The sequence below is a fragment of the Oncorhynchus kisutch genome, linkage group LG30 (genome assembly GCF_002021735.2).
Source record: "Oncorhynchus kisutch isolate 150728-3 linkage group LG30, Okis_V2, whole genome shotgun sequence".
Classification (NCBI taxonomy): Eukaryota; Metazoa; Chordata; class Actinopteri; order Salmoniformes; family Salmonidae; genus Oncorhynchus; species Oncorhynchus kisutch.
The window spans coordinates 36,241,267-36,259,695 of record NC_034203.2 but is presented as its reverse complement, the minus strand read 5'-3'; the positions used below and the strand labels follow the sequence as shown (position 1 = coordinate 36,259,695).

The 18,429-nt window shown below is 44.3% G+C and overlaps 3 protein-coding genes across 9 annotated transcripts in view; all 3 read left to right on the top strand.

Annotated features, from left to right (window-relative positions):
• The window catches only part of LOC109874996 (transcriptional repressor p66 alpha), a 40,863-nt gene extending 30,175 nt beyond the window's left edge, over positions 1–10,688 (top strand). The window contains exons 3-11 of one of the 7 annotated variants that reach the window (XM_020467114.2): positions 23–152; positions 448–597; positions 897–974; positions 1,073–1,201; positions 1,494–1,709; positions 3,680–3,953; positions 6,159–6,592; positions 6,776–6,905; positions 7,719–10,688. In XM_020467114.2, coding sequence (XP_020322703.1) covers positions 23–152; positions 448–597; positions 897–974; positions 1,073–1,201; positions 1,494–1,709; positions 3,680–3,953; positions 6,159–6,592; positions 6,776–6,905; positions 7,719–7,855 — 1,678 coding nt within the window. In that variant the 3' untranslated portion in view covers positions 7,856–10,688. Of the gene's footprint in view, positions 1–22; positions 153–447; positions 598–896; positions 975–1,072; positions 1,202–1,493; positions 1,710–3,679; positions 3,954–6,158; positions 6,593–6,775; positions 7,020–7,718 lie in introns of all 7 variants that reach the window. The other 6 variants (XM_020467112.2, XM_020467111.2, XM_020467109.2 and 3 more) reach the window with 6 other exon arrangements.
• A 129-nt stretch (positions 10,689–10,817) lies between these two features.
• On the top strand, positions 10,818–12,311 carry LOC109874902 (NADH dehydrogenase [ubiquinone] 1 alpha subcomplex subunit 13). Its single transcript, XM_020466959.2, has 5 exons — positions 10,818–10,998; positions 11,283–11,361; positions 11,593–11,664; positions 11,787–11,856; positions 12,055–12,311. The coding sequence occupies exons 1-5, from the start codon at positions 10,905–10,907 to the stop codon at positions 12,172–12,174; spliced, it is 435 nt and encodes a 144-aa protein (XP_020322548.1). The 5' UTR covers positions 10,818–10,904; the 3' UTR covers positions 12,175–12,311.
• A 1,127-nt stretch (positions 12,312–13,438) lies between these two features.
• Positions 13,439–18,429, top strand: LOC109875058 (yjeF N-terminal domain-containing protein 3). Its single transcript, XM_020467207.2, has 6 exons — positions 13,439–13,686; positions 16,124–16,232; positions 16,320–16,427; positions 16,529–16,642; positions 17,126–17,276; positions 17,914–18,429. The coding sequence occupies exons 1-6, from the start codon at positions 13,631–13,633 to the stop codon at positions 18,105–18,107; spliced, it is 732 nt and encodes a 243-aa protein (XP_020322796.1). The 5' UTR covers positions 13,439–13,630; the 3' UTR covers positions 18,108–18,429.

The following is an 18,429-nucleotide window of genomic DNA, read 5'->3' as shown; positions in this document are numbered from 1 at the left end:
CCTTTCTTCTTCCTTCGATTAGGGCCATAAAGAGGGAGCCGTGTCCCCCGTCCCCAGATGATGATGTCATTGTCCTGTCAGATAACGACTCCTGCAGTCTGCCGATGAACGATTTGAACCACTTCAAGGAGCTGGACACAGTCCTACTCATGGTTAGTGAAAGAGCTATACCACCCTCCCATAATGTTCCTCATACCAGTCTCTTTCTATGGTTTTCATAACTAGTCCGGGCCCAGGGCCCTTATCCACAAAGTGTCTCTGAGTAGGAGAGCTGATCTAGGATCAGTTTCAACTTTTATATTGTACGTGAAGAAGATCGTACGTACAGACAGATCCTAGATCAGCGCTCTACCTCTGAGACACTTTGTGGATTGAAGCTCTGGTCTCTCTTTATGCTGTACCGGTCTTTCTCTCTTTGGTCTAACTAGTCTTTATCTGTTTGTGTAGAAGAGCAGGCCAGAGGAGAGGGATCGCATCATCAAACAGTTGAAGGAGGAGCTGAGGTTGGAGGAGGCCAAGCTGGTGCTGCTGAAGAAACTACGCCAGAGCCAGATACAGAAGGATGCGTTGCAGAAGGTATGGACACATGCAGCCAAGGTGAGCTGGACTCACTCTATCGTGATGAGGTAGCCCTGGTTGCCACTTAAAATCAGTGTTTCCTCCTCGCCCAGGAGGCAATTTGGTTTCCCAGAGCGGAAGATTGGAGTTCAGATCCCAGTCTCACACACACACAGACAAACCCACACACACAAATATAGACAAAGCCACACAGGCCAACACAAATACATTCACCCAGATGCATACCTCTTTACACTTACAAATTGACAGACAATCTGATACAGACAAACCCACACACACAAACAGCTCATTCTGTCCATTTCTGTCTTGTTCCACAGCCCTCAGGATTGTCGGGTTCTGCGGCTCCTCCATCTCTGATCCGGGGATCCATCGCAGCCAGCAAAGGCTCCCAGCAGGTCAGTCACCTGTCTCACACAATCAAGCTTTAATTCACACACAAGTTTATCATGTTAACCGCGTTTCTGTTTATTGCATTGTTTAATTTTATCCCCAGGTGGTGTCAGGTAGGAGTTCAGGCACAGTCATTCCACCTCCTCTGGTGAGGGGAGGGCAGCAGATCTCCTCCAAACATGGCTCCCACAACTCCCAGATCATCATGCCACCTCTGGTCAGAGGGGCACAGGTAAGACACGCCACAATCTACTGATATCAATACTCGAAATGACAGAGTTTTGTGTCTTAGACTATGCTCACCTGTTTTCTTTTTTCTCTCTCTCATTCCCTCCCTATCTCTCCACACTCCCCCCATATCACTGCTTTGTCCCTATAATTGTTCTGTCCTCTGTTGACTGTCCCTTGCCCTTTCCTATATGTCCTCTGTCTGACCTATGTTGGCCCCCTATATCCCTGCCCTGTCCCTCTTCTCCTCTGTCCACTCACTCCCCTGTCCCCCATGTGTCATGTGTCCCGGGTAGCCAATCGCTGTGTCTCCCCAGCAGATCCAGTCTCTCCGGCAGCAGCAGCAACAGCAGCTGTCAGGGTCTGGCTCAGGGAGCTCTGGCCCCCCTCCTCTGCTGCTGGCTCCCAGGGCCAACGTACCCGGCTCTCAGGCCCAGAGAGGCCTCATGCAGTCAAGCCTCATCAGGGTGGGCAACGTCAACAATGCCAGCCTGCTGGTTAACATCTCACAAGTGGGTCAGAGGTTTATCTCGATAACAAATCATTTCTGGGTAACAAATAAGTTGCTTACTGCAATAGGTTTCCATTAAAATGGTTAAAAATAAACAAACTATTTCTCAAGCAAGAATTTGGCTATGAATGTCTTGGATTGGTCTGAGAGGTGAGGGGGAGAGCACCAGAGCGGTACAATAACCACAGTGTGGACAAAGATTATAGAATTAACCCAAGATAGTTCATCTGTGTCTTTTCCAATGGGAGCAAATGAAGCACAGTGGGCAAAACAAGCAAGGAGGTGGGCAGAGCCAAGCACCTGCAAGCTCGATCCCATTGGTGCATCTTAGCATTTAATTGCATATTTTCATCAGGGAATGTCTACTTTTTACGTGTGCAAAAACTCAATTTGGCCTTGCACTGCTTCTAAACAACACCCTTTTTTTTACTCTTGCAAAGCGTCAAGTCTACAAAACTTAGTGCACTTCGTTCGTAAAATATTCTACTTTTGGGAACAGAAAACTATTGAGATCTGATTTTTCATTGATGAGAAAATCAGCAGAATGTCGGCCCAGTTTCATCTAGCTCCATCTCCTCCCTCTGCGCGCCAATGGACTTCCCTTCATCACCATATTTGGTGGTGAGTGGGTTCTAAATGGATTCTTCAGATTTATACCCCCTGTGAACTATCTGGGTTTCCTCTTTTATTTGTGGTGTGGATCAATCCACCAGCCTGGAGGGATATGTAACCTGAAATTAGCTATTATACACTATTCAAGTGACACGACAGGCATCCTTATAGTTTTAGAGTTTTTGTCTGCTTTTTTGAATTGTAAGAGTTCTAGTCTGGTTGTGGCCACAATTAGACCTATTTTCAAAGCTATCACTAAATAATCTTATTTGTATACTTAGATATCACAAATGGACACTTTTGTTTTAGAAGTCTGTCACAAATGACAGCTACAATAAGCCCCTATGGTGAATGAGAGGCTTGTAGAATCAGGAAACCTACCGAGTTTTTACTTAATTGTTTGCCAGTAGGGCGTTCTGCATGCTCTTGGACTGAACGAGTTGAACAGATCTAAGTAATTAAAAAGAGTTTATAGAATTTAAAAATAATTTATAGAGCCTGGTGATGTCACCAGGCAAGCCAAAACTACACCCATGCAAAACCTGATGATTAGAATATCCTGTGTAGATTGTATTTTCAACCAGCAACTATTAGCAAATAACACTGATTAAATAGTCTTGAATTTGTACGGTGTTAGTTTCATCAGTTGACCAAAAATGATACAAAACACATGAAAAACAGTATTTTTAAAGGCTTTGCCAGGGGGGTGGTTCAGACTCTGAGAAGCAGTGATTTAAAAAAAAAAAAAAAAAAATATGGAGAACCAAAGTACTAAATTAAATAATTAGTTACATCCTTTTGGCAATTAGCAATAATTTTGAGAAGTTTGGATAGGAAGCCAGTAGTAGTAGTAGTAGTAGTTATTATTTGACGATAAGTGCATTGAATGTGCATTATAAAACAGATATTGTTGATGAAAGATTAAATGCCTGATTGTTTTCAACGTTATCGCTGCCGTTGATATCGTTGATCAGCTGGTGCACATGAGGCAGCCTTGCACTTGATATAGATTGAAAATGGCAAGTAGAGATGATGTTCTCCCCTCTAGGCTAGTGGATCATAGAGTGGTGCAATTGAGACTTGCAGATTTGATTTGATCAATCCAATTGCATTCACACTTTGGGTATATTGAACCTCTCAAGCTTAGCTAACTTTCCTCTAGAGAATAGACCTGAATTTACAACAGTTTTGATTAATCTGATCTGTCTTGCTGTAAAAAAAAAAAATGTTTTTTTTTTTTAAATGATTGACCTCAAAGCCTACCTGGATACCTTCTTTCCCCACTTGTCTCCTCTATTTGTCTATCCCTTCTCTCCTTCCTTCTCCCTCTCATCTGGTCCTCATCCCACTCTGTCCCAGGCCTCTCCAACCAACATGAAGGGTCCTTCTATCTCTTCCCAGTCTGGAAACAGCAGTGTGTCAGTGGTCAACGTGAACGACTCTCCTGCCGCCCGCCAGGCTGCGGCTAAGCTAGCCCTGCGTAAGCAACTGGAGAAGACCCTTCTGGAGATTCCTCCTCCCAAGCCTCCGGCCCCAGAGCTCAACTTCCTGCCCTCGGCAGCCAACAACGAGTTCATCTACCTAGTGGGCCTGGAGGACGTGGTGCAGAACCTGCTGGACTCCATGATGAGAGGTACAGTACCTATTACGCTGGTATTAACTCTAAATGACCCAATACCAGGGTTTCCCAACTCTTTCCTCTGCCCCATCCCATACTCACTACACTGTTATTAACATACTCGCTACACTGTTATTAACATACTCGCTACACTGTTATTAACATACTCGCTACACTGTTATTAACATACTCGCTACACTGTTATTAACATACTCGCTACACTGTTATTAACATACTCGCTACACTGTTATTAACATACTCGCTACACTGTTATTAACATACTCGCTACACTGTTATTAACATACTCGCTACACTGTTATTAACATACTCGCTACACTGTTATTAACATACTCGCTACACTGTTATTAACATACTCGCTACACTGTTATTAACATACTCGCTACATAAACATGCTCGCTACACTGTTATAAACATACTCGCTACACTGTTATTAACATACTCGCTACACTGTTATTAACATACTCGCTGCACTGTTATAAACATACTCGCTACACTGTTATTAACATACTCGCTACATAAACATGCTCGCTACACTGTTATAAACATACTCGCTACACTGTCATAAACATACTCGCTACACTGTTGTAAACATACTCGCTACACTGTTGTAAACAAGTGCGCTACACTGCTATAAACATACTCGCTACACTGTTGTAAACAAGTGCGCTACACTGTTGTAAACAAGTGCGCTACACTGTTGTAAACAAGTGCGCTACACTGTTGTAAACAAGTGCGCTACACTGTTGTAAACAAGTGCGCTACACTGTTGTAAACAAGTGCGCTACACTGTTGTAAACAAGTGCGCTACACTGTTGTAAACAAGTGCGCTACACTGTTGTAAACAAGTGCGCTACACTGTTGTAAACAAGTGCGCTACACTGTTGTAAACAAGTGCGCTACACTGTTGTAAACAAGTGCGCTACACTGTTGTAAACAAGTGCGCTACACTGTTGTAAACAAGTGCGCTACACTGTTGTAAACAAGTGCGCTACACTGTTGTAAACAAGTGCGCTACACTGTTGTAAACAAGTGCGCTACACTGTTGTAAACAAGTGCGCTACACTGTTGTAAACAAGTGCGCTACACTGTTGTAAACAAGTGCGCTACACTGTTGTAAACAAGTGCGCTACACTGTTGTAAACAAGTGCGCTACACTGTTGTAAACAAGTGCGCTACACTGTTGTAAACAAGTGCGCTACACTGTTGTAAACAAGTGCGCTACACTGTTGTAAACAAGTGCGCTACACTGTTGTAAACAAGTGCGCTACACTGTTGTAAACAAGTGCGCTACACTGTTGTAAACAAGTGCGCTACACTGTTGTAAACAAGCGCGCTACACTGTTGTAAACCAGTGCGCTACACTGTTGTAAACCAGCGCGCTACACTGTTGTAAACCAGCGCGCTACACTGTTGTAAACAAGCGCGCTACACTGTTGTAAACAAGCGCGCTACACTGTAGTAAACAAGCGCGCTACACTGTTGTAAACAAGCGCGCTACACTGTAGTAAACAAGCGCGCTACACTGTAGTAAACAAGCGCGCTACACTGTAGTAAACAAGCACGCTACACTGTAGTAAACAAGCGCGCTACACTGTAGTAAACAAGCGCGCTACACTGTAGTAAACAAGCGCGCTACACTGTAGTAAACAAGCGCGCTACACTGTAGTAAACAAGCGCGCTACACTGTAGTAAACAAGCGCGCTACACTGTAGTAAACAAGCGCGCTACACTGTTGTAAACAAGTGCGCTACACTGTTGTAAACAAGCGCGCTACACTGTTGTAAACAAGCGCGCTACACTGTTATTAACATGCGCGCTACACTGTTATTAACATGCGCGCTACACTGTTATTAACATGCGCGCTACACTGTTATTAACATGCGCGCTACACTGTTAACAAGCGTGCTACACTTTATAATCACTGTATATCACTACTAAACCATCACTAGCGGTACAAAACATTTTGCTGATATTAACACTATTAAATTACAGTATTCCATCATCAAAGTTACACGAACACATATTTTACACTCACAGACACTTCATTATACAATAATATCACTACACCAGGAGAGGTCATACCTTAACAGCACAATACTCCAGTAGGGTTTCCTCCAGTAGTATTTTATCATTAGACTTCATATTGAAACCAGTTTTCTCCTGTTCTGTCTAATCCCACTCATCCTCTGTCCTCCCCAGCTAAAACAGGGTTGGCCCCCGTCAAACCTGCCATCAAAGAGCCCTTCACCTGCATCCAGTGTAGCACCGACTTTACTTGTCGCTGGAGGCAGGACAAGGCCAAGGGCGGGACCATACTCTGTGCTGACTGCATGTCCTCCAATCAGAAGAAAGCCCTAAAGGCTGAGCACACCAATAGGCTGAAGGCTGCGTTCGTCAAGGCCCTGCAGCAGGAGCAGGAGATAGAGCAGCGGATCCTCCAGCAGACCGCCTCCCCTGTCTCTCACACCCCCTCCTCTTCCTCCTCCTCCTCTCCGTCGGTGAAGACGGAGCATCTGATGTCCCAGCAGCTGAAGCAGGTTCAGGCCCAGGCTAGGGTCTCCTCTTTGCATCACCATCACCAGCAGCAGAACAGAGGACAGAGCATTGCACGCCACCACTCCAACATCAAACAGGTAGGGGAGAGACACTTCCCTGAAACTGTCACATCACCACCGGAGCCACTCCAGGCCCTGTCACATTCAATTTGATACAGACGGTTCTAAGATTATCCTACATACAGAGAGTATGGTTCCCTTGGCTTGTGTGGTCTGTTCTTGTCACTTAATATTCTATATCTTCTTTCTCCCTCCCCCCAGAGCCCTCAGGGCCAGCTCTCCCGTGGCGGTATCCCATCGGTGGGGGTGAGGGGCGTGTCCCACTCCTTCTCCTCCTCCTCCTCTCAGCTGCAGAGCGCTGTGGCCGCTGCGGCCTTGGTCAGCCGGCCAGGTAAGCATGCCCATGTGCGCCCCGCTGCCCAGGGTTCTAAGGGCAGCTCCAGTGGGAACAGCAGCAGAGGTAGCGCCCAAGCCACTGCATGGAGGAAGCAGAACATCAACACAGGTAGACTCTAATACCGACTGGGCCCCCAACCAACCAACCCACCACACTGCCCACAGCTTCTACCTCTACACACTGAACGTTTGTCCCAGTCCAAAAACACCCCCTAGCCCCTTTTACTAGTTGCTTCCCTTTGGGTGTTTGCTGATCTGAGGGAAACGGGTGTAAGCAAAATGTCAGAAGCTTGTCTAAACCTACTGGAGCTTCCTAGGTGGAGTCATCACCTTAATGTTTACTCCTAAGCCAATGGGATAGGGATTGTTTTTGGACTCTGCATCTCACTTCTCTGTGGGAGAATCTCAATTGCATACTCATTGCATCCTCTCTCCTCGCCTCCTCAAAATCCATTGGAGGAGAAGGTCAGAGGGGAGGGACCTCTGGCTTTCTCATCTAATGGGTTTTGAGAAGGAGGCGAGAAGAGAGGACGCGAGGAGTATGCAATTGAGATTCTCCCTCTGTACCCCTCAATGCTCTGTCTCCTCCTTCCTGCTTCAGTCCTTCTGGTGGCTGGGTTTTTCCTTGGACTCCATGGCTAGCTCACCTCACCTCCCCCTAGAGTAGAGTTAGTCCATGTTTTCTCTGCTTTGGGATCAATGTTATTTACACGTGTGTGGTTTTGTGCATCTGTGCGTGATCTTGTGTGTGGTATTATGCTCCGTGCACTCTCCTCGTCAGAGACTGACCTCTCCCCTCTCTCTGCAGGTGTGACCATGGCCTATGTGAACCCCAGTCTGTCAGTCCATAAGACCTCGTCCACAGTGGACGCCCGCCAGAGAGAGTACCTCCTGGACATGATTCCATCGCGCCCCATCTCCCAGACAGCTAACACATGGAAATAATAATCTCATTCATTACAATTATCAATAACCATTAGCTACTGTTGTCAATGCCAACAATACAGCCCCCCCCCCTCCCCCCAAGGACAGTTATGGAAACGCAGCCCCCCCCCTCCCCCCAAGGACAGTTATGGAAACGCAGCCTCCCCCCTCCCCCCAAGGACAGTTATGGAAACGCAGCCTCCCCCCTCCCCCCAAGGACAGTTATGGAAACGCAGCCTCCCCCCAAGGACAGTTATGGAAACGCAGCCCCCCCCCTCTCCCCAAGGACAGTTATGGAAACGCAGCCCCCCCCTCCCCCCAAGGACAGTTATGGAAACGCAGCCTCCCCCCTCCCCCCAAGGACAGTTATGGAAACGCAGCCTCCCCCCTCCCCCCAAGGACAGTTATGGAAACGCAGCCCCCCCCCCCCTCCCCCCAAGGACAGTTATGGAAACGCAGCCCCCCCCCTCCCCCCAAGGACAGTTATGGAAACGCAGCCCCCCCCCCCTCCCCCCAAGGACAGTTATGGAAACGCAGCCCCCCCCCCCCCCCCCTCCCCCCAAGGACAGTTATGGAAACGCAGCCCCCCCCCTCCCCCCAAGGACAGTTATGGAAACGCACCCCCCCCCCTCCCCCCAAGGACAGTTATGGAAACGCAGCCTCCCCCCTCCCCCCAAGGACAGTTATGGAAACGCAGCCTCCAAACTTTTGAGCGGAAGCATTCTCAATAAAAAAAAATCTTTGTGTTTTTGTTTCTCTTTCAAGTCTGCTGTTTCTCATGAGGCTCACCGATGTTTGATCAGTGTGCATAAAGAGCGATTTACACCGGAGCAAAACAAGAAATGCATAAAGGGCTTCCTTCCATATGTTTGTCAGCCATGATGTCTGTGAGTTTATGATGGCTTGAGAATGTTGCTTTTCTCTCAAGAACTTATGCTGGCCTTCTGCCGACTGCGTGTTGATGTCTTACCATGGAAACGATGGACAGCTCTTTACCTATTGGATGGAACTAGGAGCTGATTGGCCCTCTGTCATCTTAGACTCGGCGAATGGGATGCAGACAAACTGTTGGGGTGTGGTCAAGGTGAAATTACTTGGAACTGTTTACTTCATATTCAAGAGTACCCTAAAAAAGCTGAAAGACAAAAAATATGATCTCCAATAAACATTTTTTTTAAGTTTAAAAGAACTGAGCAATGATGTTTTCAGTACATAACCTCAGTAGCAGTTCATTTGGAATTTGTTTGTATTTACAGTAAGTTATTGGATATGTTTGGGAACTGATGTATAAATGAAAAATTCCTGTCATGATGTTGGGGTTTTAACAACTGAACAATTTATACTAGGCTCATACACTTTTTAGAAAATAAAGTAAAACATTTTTCCTTCCCATGCATGTTCTTCATCTACAGATATGGTATCTTAATTTGATCACCCTGTTGCAGGAGAACTTTCTGGCAACACAGGACATTTTAAAACTTGCAGCGTATCTGAAATTTTAAAAAAGCTTCTAAAGTTTGTAATTTCAAGATTTTCCCTTACGAACAATGTATCAACCGTTACAAAAATGTCCATTAATTATAATTCACATTTCCTGTTGCTGCAGGATTCTGTTCCTGCTGTAGGAGAATGGCTCAAATTAAGATCCTACATCTGTATTTGCAATTTGACAGAGCTGCTCCACACTCATGTTTGACATAAGCAAAAGAAGTAGAGGATCTCTATATTTTTGTCTGAAGACTCTGCTTTGGTTTTCTATTATTCCATTCTGAGTTGTCCCTTCATATTTGTAATAACATGTCTGTAAAGAGAACCAATAGTATAATAGTCTGTCTTGAATTACATGCTAAATTGTTTCCATGGAAGACAAGATTCTAGAATCACAAGTCATATCACAGGTGTGTTCTGATTACATCGGTTCTATATGTTTTACACTGATTGTCGATTTCTCTGAATCAGTGAATTGCTTTTTTGTTTTTTATAATTGATCAAAGTTTCCATATGTTGGCTGAAAAAGTTGAGTCATCTAGAATCATTACACTTTTTGGAATTGGTCTGGAAAAAGTAATTGAATATGGATAATATTTAAATTGGCTTAATATGCTCAAACCTACTGTATCAATCAATGACACTTGTCATTTTACAGAATGTTCTCATCTGGGGATGAAAGTTAACCGATTGCAGGTATTGTCACCTACTCTGGGACATCTCAAGTTTAGGTTTCTGGTTGCCATATGTTGAAGCTGGGTTTGTTAAAGCAACTTATAGGGGAATTTTAACAAATTTGAAATGTACAAAAGACTGAGGAGAGAATAAAAATGTCTAATATTGAAATCACTCGTTAATTGTTTTTGGTTGGCATCAGGACCAATAACTTGTATCCCAAACAGGCCTGTGGTGAGGTAACTGGATTTACAACATTGCTCCTGTTAAAAAAAAAATAATAATAATGTGGCTTCTTCTCTTCCTCAACTACAGTCTCCTACTCCTTTTTCAGTTTTGTTTTGTACTTCTGTAAAAGTTCCATATGCTCTCTATGGTTTATAAATAATCAACATATGGGTTGTCAAAATTGTTTGAGATTATTTTCAGTGCTAGATCAGATGACATCATTGAGAACTATGAAAAACAATACACACTGCAGGAACTGATGTTGGCCCCCAGAACCCCAACTCAACACTGACCACCAGTAACCACCCTGTTTGTTATTTAGGGTAGCTTGGGCTGTTAACTGTCAAGCGTAACCTTCTCATCCCTTTATGCATAATACAAAATGATGTTCCAATTTGTTTGGTTTAATTTTTTTCCCAGCTACAGAAAGTAATAATAAAAAATAAACGTAATTTGAACCCTTTCATTTGGTCTGAATGAGTCATTAAATGATTGATTATGCCAATCATAGCATGATTTTTTTTTTTCCAGGGCGGGATTTTCCACGCGGCAGTTTTGATCTGGTTCGGATGGGGGCGATAGAGTCCATTCAACGCAGTTTAGCTCCCGCTGCTGTCACGCTAGAAGCAGAACACCTTGTGACGTCACGCTCCGGTCTGTTTTGGAGAAGGGGTGGAAGATGGCGGCGTCCAAGGTGAAGCAGGACATGCCTCCTCCGGGGGGTTATGGTCCCGTTGATTATAAGAGAAATCTCCCCAAAAGGGGACTCTCTGGTTAGTAAATTAATTACATTTGTATTGCGTTGTTTAACAGTTCGGAGTAGATCGTTTTATAGTCAGGCCTGTCAAACAAGGGACGCTAGCTAACGTTAGCTAGCTAATGTCTTGCCAAGTTTAATAATTTGTGTGATATTGTAAAACAAAAAAAGAGTTGTTCCCCTGTTTGTTATCCCAGTACTGTATTTTATTCAATTGCGTAAGTATATGGGTAGCACAGACAGGGTTTGGAGATGATCTTGATTAAATAAATTGCTGACCGTGAATATTCTAATTTTCAGGGTATAGCATGCTCGCCATTGGAGTCGGTGTCATGTGTTTCGGTTATTGGAGACTCTTCAAATGGAACAGGGAGAGGAGGTAAACATTTCCGTAATGGAGTTAATGTCACTGGCATTGATTCATTGTAACAGTTCAGGTCATTGAGGTGGGGTTTATTGTTGGTCAATCAAATCAAATCAAATTTATTTATATAGCCCTTCGTACATCAGCTGATATCTCAAAGTGCTGTACAGAAACCCAGCCTAAAACCCCAAACAGCAAGCAATGCAGGTCAATGACCTGCTGATCTTTTCTGATGGCGTGTTGTAGGCGGTTGCAGATTGAGGAACTGGAAGCAAGGATAGCTCTTCTGCCTTTGCTGCAAGCAGAGCAGGACCGGAGGTAAGATAAGCACCAACATTGACACACAATCAAATGCTACTTCAACCGGGTACAGGTCATTTACCAATTTTGGCCATGAATATTCAGTTGTTTTAGGAGCTCTGAATGTATTTCCCCAAAAGGCAACTACGGATGCTGCGGGAGAATCTGGAGGAGGAAGCAGTCGTAATGAAAGATGTCCCCGGCTGGAAGGTAAAGACATATGCTTGATTTTATTTGTGTCTAGACAGACATGTTTGTTTTATTTGTCAATTGTCATGAAGCTGCAGATGGTTGTTTTTCTAAATGTTCTAGAATAAGCACTTGAATGGAAGCAAATAACTCTCAGCAATGCTGCTTGATCTACAGTGATGAGGAATAATAAGCTCCTCCTTGTTTGTGTCTATTTAGGTGGGAGAGAATGTCTTCCACACAGACCGCTGGGTGGCCCCCCTCACAGAGGAGCTGTTTAACCTTAGACCTCGGGAAGAGCTTCTACACAAGCGCTTTGGCTTCCTGTGGTACGTGTAGTCGCCCCCAGTCCAACCGCGTCACTACAGTACTCCTCGGCTACTATACCAGTCACAGCCACTAACCTGTTGACCTGAGTCCACAACTCAACACAGCTTGTAAATGTTCTATATTAAAGTGATCTTTTCTGTACCTCATACTGGTTCTCTGTTTTATATCATTACTGAAGGCATATTACAGGTTAAACAGGATCTTGAATGCATTCTGTTCTATAGCCTACATATGGTTGTCATCAGGTTCAAGCAATTGTTTTTAGCTCAGAGCAAATTAATTTGCATAACAATGATAGTCTATCCAACATGGAAGCACATTTTCAAAGCACAGACCCAGTCCTTCCTTAACAAGATGCAATAGAAAAGGAAAACATTGTGTCCTTCAGGCAATGTGTAAATTGCCTGAATTAACAAGGGGTTGTCTATGCAGCCCCACATTCTTCCTTCCAGCTCACATGGATGGAGTGATTCTGTTGAGCGCTGCCAAACATTGGCTACTCTTCAGACTCCTTTAAGCCTTTTTGGGGAATTTCAACCAAAGAAACTTGTTTCCCGTTTTTAGCCTGCTATTCAGTGAGATTCAGTCATTGTTGTGTAAGGAGTATTAAAGTCTGGAAGTGTGAGTGTGTGTTGGGTAGACCACCCTGTTTGTTAAGCAGCTGCTCTTTATTGTGCTGGCACCTGTAATAACAGGAGGCCTGACTGGGCAGCGGCCAGTAGAGGCATGGACCATCTCCAAGCTTATTCAGGAGGGCACAATCATAACAGAATGCCCAGCCGCAAGATCGAACTGTGTTGTCTAGAACCGACTCTCGTGTGAAGTAGAATCTCTGATCTAAGGTCATTTGTGCATGTTATTATTTCCTTATGGTTAAGTATGGGGCAGGATAAGATGATCCTAGATCTGTTCATGTTTCCCTAAATTTAGTCTCATTCAACAAAGTGGCCAGCACTGGTCACTGCACCCAGGCTATGTTCAACATTCACACTGAAAGAATGAAACCTGTGACAGATGGAAAGAGTCTTTCCTTCAGTTATTTTCAGCCTCTCGCTGTTTCTAAATGACGTACCCCTGTCTTCTGTTGGAAACGCTGCTTCATTATGTGTAGATAAAGGAGTGAGAAGCATCAATGCTGTGATTTTATGTCCAGTTCATCAGTGGGGGCTCAAATTGGTAACTAAGTCCCTGCATCTGGCACACACCCCTCCCAGCTGCTTTGCTTTCCAGCTGTGTGTGTGTGTGTTACCCCTTGCTTTAGTTGGAATGAGCTGTTGACTTTGAACCAATCAGATTCACCCACGGTAAGTCCTGGAATGGCATTAACACTCAGACAGGATGTGTGCATCAATGTGAGTTTGGGAGACGATAGACTAACAGAAGAAATAGCAAGGAAGAGAGCTAGACCAAAAAAAATCAAATTTGCTCCAGTTACAATTTGCTCTCTCCGTCACACATTCTGAAGATGGACTACAGCTGTTCTAACCTAGAGACACTCAGAAAGCCTCTCCGCTACCTCAGGTGAGAATGAACACTGTCACACTCATGACTCTAAGGCATTGTTATCAATGGGTGGTTGTTTTTTCATGAGTAGTGTTTTAGGAAACTCAGCAACGTTGTCCCGCAAAAAAGTCTTAATGAGTTTACCCAATTGTATGAATTGCTCTTAATTTCTCAAATACTTGCAACAGGAATTTGAAAAAATATGTTTCCTATGTTAATATTCAATATTCCAGAAATTGTGACTGAGACAGGTGTTAGATTGATCGTGGTGGTATGTTATGAATAATCCCACTGTGTGACATTTTGGAGGATTATTGTGGCCCCATAGGGATTAGGAAAGGGATTGGGAGGTCTTTACCTGCTTTTAGATGTGCTCTTTTAAATCAGACCAATCTAATAAAAATGTAGTAAAATATCAACGCAACATGTAAAGTGTTGTTCCTATGTGTCATGATCTGAAATACAAGATCCCAGAAATTGTCCATATGCTCAAAAAAGCTTCTCTCAAATGTTGTGCACAAATTTGTTTACATCCCTGTTAGTGAACATTTTCTCCTTCACCAAGACAATCCATCCACCTGACAGGTATGGCATATCAAGAAGCTGATTAAACAGCATGATCATTACACAGGTGCAGCTTGTGCTTGGGACAATAAAAGGCCACTCTAAAATGTGCAGTTTTGTCACATCACAATGCCATAAATGTCTCAAGTTGAGGGAGCGTGCAATGTCCACCCCAGCTGTTGCCAGCTAATGTAATTTTAATTTCTCTACCATAAGCCACCTCCATCGTTTTAGAAAATTTGACAGTATGTCCAACCGGCCTCATAACCGCAGACCAGTGTACCCACGCCAGCCCACTCCACATCTAGTTTCTTCACCTGCGGGATCGTCTGAGACCAGCCATCTGGACCGCTGATGAAACTGTGGGTTTGCACAACCGAAGAATTTCTGCACAAACTGTCAGAAACCGTCACAAAGGAAGCTCATCTGCGTGCTCGTCGTCCTCACCAGGGTCTTGACCTGACTGCAGTTTGGCATTGTAACCGACTTCACCATTGAATCCCGGTTTCAACTGAACCGGGCAGATGGCAGCCAAATCAAACTTTGCACCGAATACAACACGTGCACACATGCACCGAATACAACACATGCACACATGCACCGAATACAACACATGCACCGAATACAACACATGCACACATGCACCGAATACAACAGGTGTAGACCTTACTTACAAGCCATTAACCAACAATGCAGTTAAGAAAATACCTAAAAACAGTAATTAACAAATTATTAAAGAGCAGCAGTGAATAACAGCTTGTATGGCATTGTGTGGGAAAGCGGTTTGCTGACGTGGTGGCAGTGGGGTTATGGTATGGGCAGGCATAAACTACAGACATTGAGCACAATTGTATTTTATCAATGGCAATTTTAATGCACAGAGATACCATGATCCTGAGGCCCATTGTTGTGCCATTCATCCGCCGCCATCACCTCATGTTTCAGCATGATAATGAACGGCCCCATGTCACAATGATCTGTACACAATTCTTTGAAGCTGAAAATGTCCCAGTTCTTCCATGGCCTGCATAATCACCAGACATGTCACCCATTGAGCATGTTTGAGATGATCTGGATCGAAGTGTACGACATCGTGTTCCAGTTCCCGCCAATATCCAGCAACTTCGCCCAGCCATTGTCGGGGGGACAACATTCAACAACCTGATCAACTCTTATGCAAAGGAAATGTGTCGCCCTGCATGAGGCAAATGGTGGAGACACCAGATACTGACTGGTTATCTGATCCACACCCTACTTTTTTTTTATAAGGTATCTGTGATCAACAGATGCATATCTGTATTTCCAGTCATGTGAAATCCATAGATTAGGGCCTAATGAATTTATTTCAATTGACTGATTTCCTTATATGAACTCAGTAAAATATTTGAAATTGTTGCATGTTGCGTTTTATATTTTTGTTCAGTATAGTATTTACAATGTTTTTTTCCCCCACAGAATACCTCATCCTCCAAACCCCTAAAATAAAGTTTAGTGCAACATCCGAGACAAGGAAAATAAAAGACAAAGAAACCTTTAGAGGAACCAGTTGCAGCAATCCAGCCCCCCATGCCCCATTTTCTACTCCCCCTTGTTTCCCCTACCCACCACCGGCTTCCAATCTGAGGCAAAGAGGCAGTGCTAGATACCCCCCAGAATCACTCATTCATTATGGATATATGTACTGTTAACAGAGCTGTGTATTAGAGCAGGATTCACTGAAAGTTCAGCTCCTTGCTTCCTGATCTCATACGGGGTGGCCATTGATTAGACAGCAGTGATATAATACCCCCCACTCAGAGTTTAACCTCTTTCAGGACACTTAAGTGTTCTCTGTTTCTCCTGACCCCTCCCTCCCTCCCTCCCTACCTCCCTCCCTACCTCCCTCCCTCAGTAATGAGGAGGCTGCGGCCTTGGAGGCAGAGTTGTTGGGAGAGTATCGCTTTGGACCGCAGCAACTGATGGAGATCTGGGGCCATGCCTGTGCCATCGCTATCACCAAGGTATGTGTTCTCTTTTTCTTCCTTTAAGGGTTGTTTTGAGTTAGGCAATTGAATGACATGATATACAACTTCTTTCCCTGTGTGCAGGCCTTCCCCCTGAGTTCCCTCAAGAGGCATCCTACAGTGTTGGTGATCTGTGGTCCCAGTCAGAATGGCTGTATTGGTCTGGCCTGCGCTCGCCACTTACGCATGTTTGTGGGTAACCTGCCAGTGAAGTGAATTTGTTTTTCTGAACTAACTAAAGGGCACTTCTTTGACACTCTGTCCCTCTTCCCCTCCATCTATCTCTGTGCCAGGACTATATGCCCACAGTTTACTACCCCAAGCGCTCTACTCTGGCCCTGCACCGAGACTTTACAGTACAGTGTGAGAAAACGGACATCCCTTTCCTCTCCTTTCTTCCCGCAGAGGTAAGGGAACTACTACGCGCTAACCAAGGTTCTTTTGTATTGTGTGGCCGTCAGACCACCATGCCATGATTTTGCAAAAAGAAACGAGACTCTCTAAAATGTGGAATGTTCACACGGGTTGTGTGTGAATGGTGCTCGCTCCTGAGTGGCTCACTACATCCTCAGTGCTAGAGGCATCACTACAGACCCTGGTTTAATTCCAGGCTGTATCACAGTGGTCTAAGGCACTGCATCTCAGTGCTAGAGGTGTCACTACAGACCCTGGTTCGATTCCAGACTGTATCACAACTGGCCGTGATTGGGAGTCCCATAGGGCGGCGCACAATTGGCCCAGTGTTGTCCGGGTTAGGTCTTGGCCGGAGTAGGCCGTCCTTGTAAATAAGAATTTGTTCTTAACCGACTTGCCTAGTTAAATAAAGATAGACAAATAAATGCCATTCTACTGGTTAGTGGACTGACTGACGTGTTTGTCTTGTCCTACAGGTGCAGCTGATAAACGATGCGTATAACCTGGTGGTGGATGCCATCTTGGGGCCGGAGACAGAGCCGTCTGATATCAGTGAGCCCTACAGCAGCATCCTGCTCACCCTCAGACACATCCGTATCCCCATCGCCAGTGTGGACATCCCCTCAGGTAACCAAACCTACACATACCTGTCTGACAGCATCTACCTGCAGGGTTACCAGGGGCTAAAAAGCTATCCAAGTGTACTGTTATTTGTTAGGGTTGGTCTGATACCATGGACTTGTCTGATGATGCCACTCTTTTACGCTGCTGCTACTCTCTGTTTATCTTATTTGCATAGTCACTTTAACTATACATTCATGTACGTACTACCTCAATTGGCCCGGCTAACCAGTGCTCCCGCACATTGGCTAACCGGGCTATCTGCATTGTGTCCCTCCACCCGCCAACCCCTCTGTTACGCTACTGTTACTCTCTGTTCATCATATATGCACAGTCACTTTAACGATACCTACATGTACATACTACCTCAATAAGCCTGACTAACTGGTGTCTGTATATAGCCTTGCTACTCTTATTTTCAAATGTCTTTTTACTGTTGTTTTATTTCTTTACTTACCTACATACACACACATATCTTTTTTTTCTCTGCACTATTGGTTAGAGCCTGTAAGTAAGCATTTCACTGTAAGGTTGTATTCGGCGCATGTGACAAATAAACTTTGATTTGATGTCTTATTTTACTGCCAGTATCAGATAAACTCAAACGTCATATGATAATGTTGGATAAACTAATTGATTTCAGGGTGGGACGAGGCCAACGTTGACTGCATAAACCCGACAGTGCTCATCTCCCTTATGGCACCAAAGAAGTGTGCTGTCGGTTTCAGTGGGACACATTACCTGGTGGGACGCATCCTGCCCTATGACATCCAGAGGAAGTATGAGCTCAATGCACCAGAATACCATGGCACAGACTGTCTGGTTGAGCTAGGGTAAACAAACAGATGCTCTGTTTTTCCAAGGGTTTCATCAAATATTTAGAAGTGTAGACCTTCCTTCATCCTTGAGGTTCTCTACTGAGTAAATATTATTGCTTTTCACCAAACATTTTACATCAGATCAAGGGATGAAGGAAGGATGCCTTATTTGTAATGAGGATATTTAGCAGATATCTCTTTCTTAGTGTAACAAGGAAATAGAGCTTTCTTTATATTCATAATCTCAGAACACCAGCTTGGTTCTAAACCGTGAGGAAGTTTGCAAAAGCTGTATAAAATATGATGTAACGTTTGCCAAAATAAACACGAGCTGTTAATAA